The sequence below is a fragment of the Impatiens glandulifera genome, chromosome 1 (assembly GCF_907164915.1).
Source record: "Impatiens glandulifera chromosome 1, dImpGla2.1, whole genome shotgun sequence".
NCBI classification, from domain to species: Eukaryota; Viridiplantae; Streptophyta; class Magnoliopsida; order Ericales; family Balsaminaceae; genus Impatiens; species Impatiens glandulifera.
Genome location: NC_061862.1, coordinates 119,836,655 through 119,842,470, shown reverse-complemented (window position 1 = coordinate 119,842,470; position 5,816 = coordinate 119,836,655). Strand labels below are relative to the sequence as shown.

The window sequence follows — 5,816 nt, the reverse complement described above, 5'->3', positions numbered from 1 at the left end:
TATTACTGTTATAATTCAAATGAAGAAATATTTTAAATAAAAAATTAATTTTATATCATAATTACTTATTTAATCTACAATTATTTATAATATAGGAAACTAGTTTTTATGGTGGAAAATCTTACCACTATTAATACAAAATCTAAATTTTTTTTCTACAGTTTTGGTTCACAATATTGATTAAAATGTATCTAGATAGAGTCTTTCAAACTAATTTTCATCAAGTTTTTTTTTTCTAAAAATCTGTATATATAGAGAGTTATACTCATTAACAAATCCCACCACATTGAGAAAAAAAGAGTTTTCTTATTCAATTCTTCTTTTTAGAAACACCATGACTAGAAAGAAAGTTAACCTTACTTATATTCTCAATAATAGTGCAAGAAGAAACACATACAAGAAAAGAAAACTTAGTTTTGTGAAGCAACTAGATGAAATCACCACTCTGTGCGACGTTGAAACGTGTACCGTCATCTATAGTGACTTTGATCCCCAATCTGTTGTTTGGCCGTCTATGAATGAAGTACGGAGACTCATTACAAAGTACCAGAGTTTTCCGAAGGCTGATCAAGGAAAACGAAGGGTCAACCAAGAGACCTTTACGAGGCAAATGCTCCAAAAGATACAAGAGAAACTAAGAAGACAGGAAAGAGAGAACCGTCATAGTGAGATGACTCATACCATGTTTCAATCAATGATGAATCCACAACATGCTATGTCAGGCCTGAATACCGAAGAAGATTTCAAGGAGCTGGCTAGAGTTATCAGTCAGAACTTAATGGAGGTTAACAGGATGATGGACTCCTCCTCTTCCAACCCTCCTCCTCCTCCCCAATTTGATTTTGAAGGGAGTGGAGTTGGTGGTAGCCAACAACTTTCTTGGAGCCAAGATGAATATTTCATGCCTCCAACTCATGGGGGATTAGGCTCTTGCATGGCGCCCAACATGACATGTCCTCCTCCTGCCATGGAGTTTCCGCCTCCTAACATGGGGTTTGAACATCCTAACACTGGATTTGAGACCAGTTACATGAATTTCCAACCTCCCAGCTTGGAATTTCAGCCTGCAAACATGGAAGTTCAACCTCTACCATCTGATTTCCAGCAAAATAACATGCCATACAATGATCCTAACATGGAATTTCAGCCTCTTCCATCTGATTTTCCGCAGAATGGCATGCCATACCCAAGCAACCCGCCTCCATTTCCTCACTATCATAACGAAGACATGGGGCCACATGATCCATCATCACATTAAGGGAATGTCTTCTTCAATATGCGTGTTTCTCTTTCTTTTTGTTTCTCTAGCTTCTCTCTTATTTTTTTTTTATTCTTGAGTCTCTCTATTAAAAATTATATTTAATTTATTTTTGTTTCACTTTTTATTATTATTATTATATATCTTTTATTTAATAATTAACTTTCAAAAATAATATAATTATTTTTATAACGAATAATTATTTTTAATTTAAAAATGAATAACTAAAATAATAGTATAAATAAAAATAATAAATATTTATAAACTATTTTAAATATAGTACAGTTACTTATTTTAATTGAATATTTAAAATATTATTACTAATATTTATTATATTTTATAAATTTAATTTTTTATATTTATAAGAATGATTTTAAATATAATAATTAATATTTTTTATTTTGTAAGGTTAACTTCATTATAATTAAACATTTTTTTTATAATATATAGAACATTTAAAACATAAAAATGTAAGTTAAGTATATTAATTTTAATAAATTGTTAAATATTTTTAGGGTGTTTGGTGTTTAATTTATACATTGATTATTAAATTTAAATTTATTATATTATACATTTTTATTAATAAAAATTTGAATTAACTTTTTATTTGTTAATTTGTTCGGTTATATAAATCATCTTAAATTCAATATAAATATATATATATATATATATATATATATATATATATATATATATTCACCTCTAACTTAATACGAATTCTCATTAATTTATATAATATAATATACTATAAAAAAATATATTTAGATAAATTAAAATAAATTGTATATAAATTAGATAAATTAAAGAGAAAAAAAAATATAATAAATATTTTTTAAATTATATAATTTATATATTTAAGTTTGTGACACAATATATTATATAATTTAAATATATATATATATCAATAATTTTAATATATATATATACATATAATTATAATTTTAAATAATTCATATAACAAAAAAATTAATTAATAAGAAAATAACTTAAATTAATTATTAAAAATATGAATGAAAATTAATTATACAAAAAATTAATAAAATATCAACTTTCTGGCCGGTTTTATTTGATTGTAAGTTAGTAAATAGGTAGTTAACAATGGAATATACATAGTGTTACTTTATATAATGGATTTTTTTGATTATATAGGGTCTTTGGCTTCTAAAGTGATTAAGATGTACTAGCTCATAATATCTAGTACCACCTTCATGATTTCTGTTCAACAGTGAGATATTCGTGCAACTGTATTTGATTCAAAATAAAGTTTAGTGAATTCTTCTGGTGGTTGGAAGAAGGGGTGACGTAGGAGAGTTAACTCTGAACATCCATAAAAAACTGATGTGTCTTTTCATTCTGTCATCTTCTCATTCTTGGTTCTTAGCTTCAAACCAAAACAAACGTTTCCGCACTTGAATCGTTCAAGAGTTTGCAATGATTTGTGTAGAATAGAAAGTGATTTAAATCCCTAACATGATTTCTATCAAATCGTTTATCCGAAACCACCATCAATAGCCAGACCCTGTCTCTATCGATTACGCTAATCCTATCAATTGGTATCAGAGCTCTGTTTCATATTCTCAAGTTTTAAGAACTTGAATCATGTCTATCATCAACGAGATCCCTACTCTGTCAAGAGACAACTATGACTATTGGATGACGAGAATGCAAGCTCACCTGGATGCTCTTGATTGTGATATGTGGAGCGTCATTACTGATGGTCCCATAAAGAATCCAATGCCAAGAAGTGATTGGACTACTGAAGATAAGGTGACCAACAACCTGGATAATGTGTCCAGAAATATTTTGTATTAATCGATCAACATGAACATATTCTACGAAATCAAGTCTTGTTCCTCTGCTAAAGAAATATGGGAGAAGCTGACGGAGATATATGGTAGAAATGCTCAAGCAAATAAGAATCAGAAAGACTAGAAAATTTTCATGTGTGTTGAAAACAAATCCAAATGGGCCTATAGCAATTCAGAGGATTCTCCTGCTGAAAAAGAGACTAAAGCTGTAACATGCTTGATGGCAGACGACCAATCCTAGGTAAATGATGTTTCTACACCAGAATTTACCAACGAAGAGTTAACTACTGCACTCAATGAAATGGCCATTTGAGTACAAGAAGTTATCAGACTCATTTTATGAGATGAAAGTGAAATATGAAACCAATATTTCTTCTTCTCATAAAACTTCTGAAACAAATGATTTTAAAAAGAAAGAAGCAGAGATTTCATCAGAGAATGAGATGCTCAAAAAACAGATTCAAACTCTTTATGTTGAAAACAAAAGGCTAAACTATGTAGTTAGTGCATGGACAAGGTCTGGAGAAGCTATCAAATATTAGATCATGTTAAAACCTGCTGGATCTAGATCCGGTCTAGGATTTGATGGCGATGACCCAAACCGGTCTTGCAAAAAGTCAAACTCAATAAATAACAAGCTTAAGCCAATAAGCTTTGTTAAAGGGATTTTAACTGATATTGAATCTGATCTCATTCATGAGGACGTAGCTTTTAAAAATGAAATAACTTATGTTCCGCCAACTATCAGTTGACTGAAAAGTAAGTTAGAAGCAGCCAACAGGTTTGGCAACCTAAAACCTGACTAAAAGTCAAGGAGTTTTAAAAGAAAGTATTCTTCAAAAGTTAAAGTATCAGTGGCTATTAGGAAAGCGTCTGCTATGTCAAAATCATACGCATTAATTACTAAACAAAACGGGAAATCCATTAGAATAACCGAAATGTGGATTCCTAAGGGACTGATTGACCGATGACCAAATTGAATGTGGGTACCAAAAGATTGTAAATATTATTTTGTGTAGGTACAAGTGAATGATGGTCTTGAGAAATCTATGTGGTATCTGGATAGCGGTTCTTCCAGGCATATGATAGGTAACAGACGACTTCTCACCGATATAGCAGATTGTTCTGGACCTAAGATCTCTTTTGGTGATAACAATAAGGGTAAAATCATGGGTAAGGGTAAGATTATCCATGGTAATCTAACCATTAATGATGTGTTACTTGTGGACAACTTATGCTATAACCTGATTAGTATTAGTCAACTATGTGATAATGGTCTGTCATTTGTTTTCAAACTCATGCATGCCTAGTTAAGGATCAACATGGTAACACTTTACTAACTGGTAGTAGAGTAGGAAATTCATATAGAATGAATTGGCAAAAAGAATCTTCTGATCCTATGTGCATGATTGCCAAGAACGATCAGAAATAGTTATGGCATAAAAGGTTGAACAATTTAAATTTCAAACCCATCAACAACACTTGTTCAAACAATTAATTATTAGTTTATCTAAACTTTAGTTTTCAAAGGACAAGGTATGTTCTGCTTGCTAGTTAGGCAAACAGGACAGATCATTGTTCAAAAGTAAAGGGAAATCTCAATCTAGCCGTTGCTTAGAATTGTTACATATGGATCTGTTTGGTCCAATTCCTGTAAAGAGCCTAGGAGGAATGAGATTTGCCCTAATTGTTATTGATAATTTTTCGCGATTTACATGGGTAGAATTTTTCCATCAAAGGATAAAACTGCTGAAAATTTGATTAAAATATTTATATGAATTCAGAAGCAGAAATCTTTGAATATTGAATGCATTAGAAGTGACCAGGGAACTGAGTTCACTAACAGATACCTATCATCTTATCTTGAGGAGTCCGGGATTAGGCACGAGTTGTCTAGTTCTAGAACTCCACAGTAGAATGGTATTGCTGATATAAGAGTGAGGACTCTGAAGGAAGCAACGAGATCGATGCTGATTGAATCAAACGTACCTTAGAGATTCTAGGCAGAAACCATAAACACTACTTGTTACACACAAAATCGGTCTATAATTAACAAATGTTTTGATAAAACTCCTTAGGAACTGTATTACAGGAGAATTCCCACAGTTTCTTACTTTAAAGTATTCGGGTGTAAATGTTTTATTCATAACAATGGAAAGGTTTATTTGACCGCTTTTGATGCTAAAATAGATGAGGGATTCATGTTGGGATATTCCTCAGTAAACAAGGCTTACAGATTATACAATAACAGAACACAAACCGTTGAGGAATCCCTCCATGTAGTCTTCCATGAGTCTGTTAAGAGCAAATCCATTGATCCCATTGACCTTTCTAACAAATTAAAAGCAACAAGTCTTGAGTCTGTAAATGAGGAAGATGTTCTGGATAAATGAATTTCGTTGTCTAACCCTATGGCTGATCCGGTTGAGGTTCAACCAGACGTACAAACTCCTGTTCAACAAACTGTTGAGAGTTCAGACGACGCGGAGTCACCTGTTCAGATGACCAATCCCTTTGGATCCAACTTCAGATGGAACAAGAATCATCCACCTAAATTGATTATCGGAAACCCTTTCTCTCCCCGAAGGACAAGACGTCAATTGATGGATGAAATGGCCAATTCTTCTTTTATTTCTCTAATTGAACCCCAAGAAAATTGGTGAAGCAGTAGTTGATCCTGATTGGATAAATGCTATGCAAGAGGAGTTAAACTAATTTGTGAGAAATAAAGTGTGACATCTAACTTCTAG

The 5,816-nt window shown here is 31.7% G+C and overlaps 1 protein-coding gene across 1 annotated transcript; it reads left to right on the top strand.

The window, feature by feature from the left end:
* The first annotated feature begins 334 nt into the window (after nucleotides 1-334).
* Nucleotides 335-1,258, top strand: LOC124941577 (agamous-like MADS-box protein AGL80). Its single transcript, XM_047481921.1, has one exon. The coding sequence runs from the start codon at nucleotides 335-337 to the stop codon at nucleotides 1,256-1,258; it is 924 nt and encodes a 307-aa protein (XP_047337877.1).
* The last annotated feature ends 4,558 nt before the right edge of the window (nucleotides 1,259-5,816 follow it).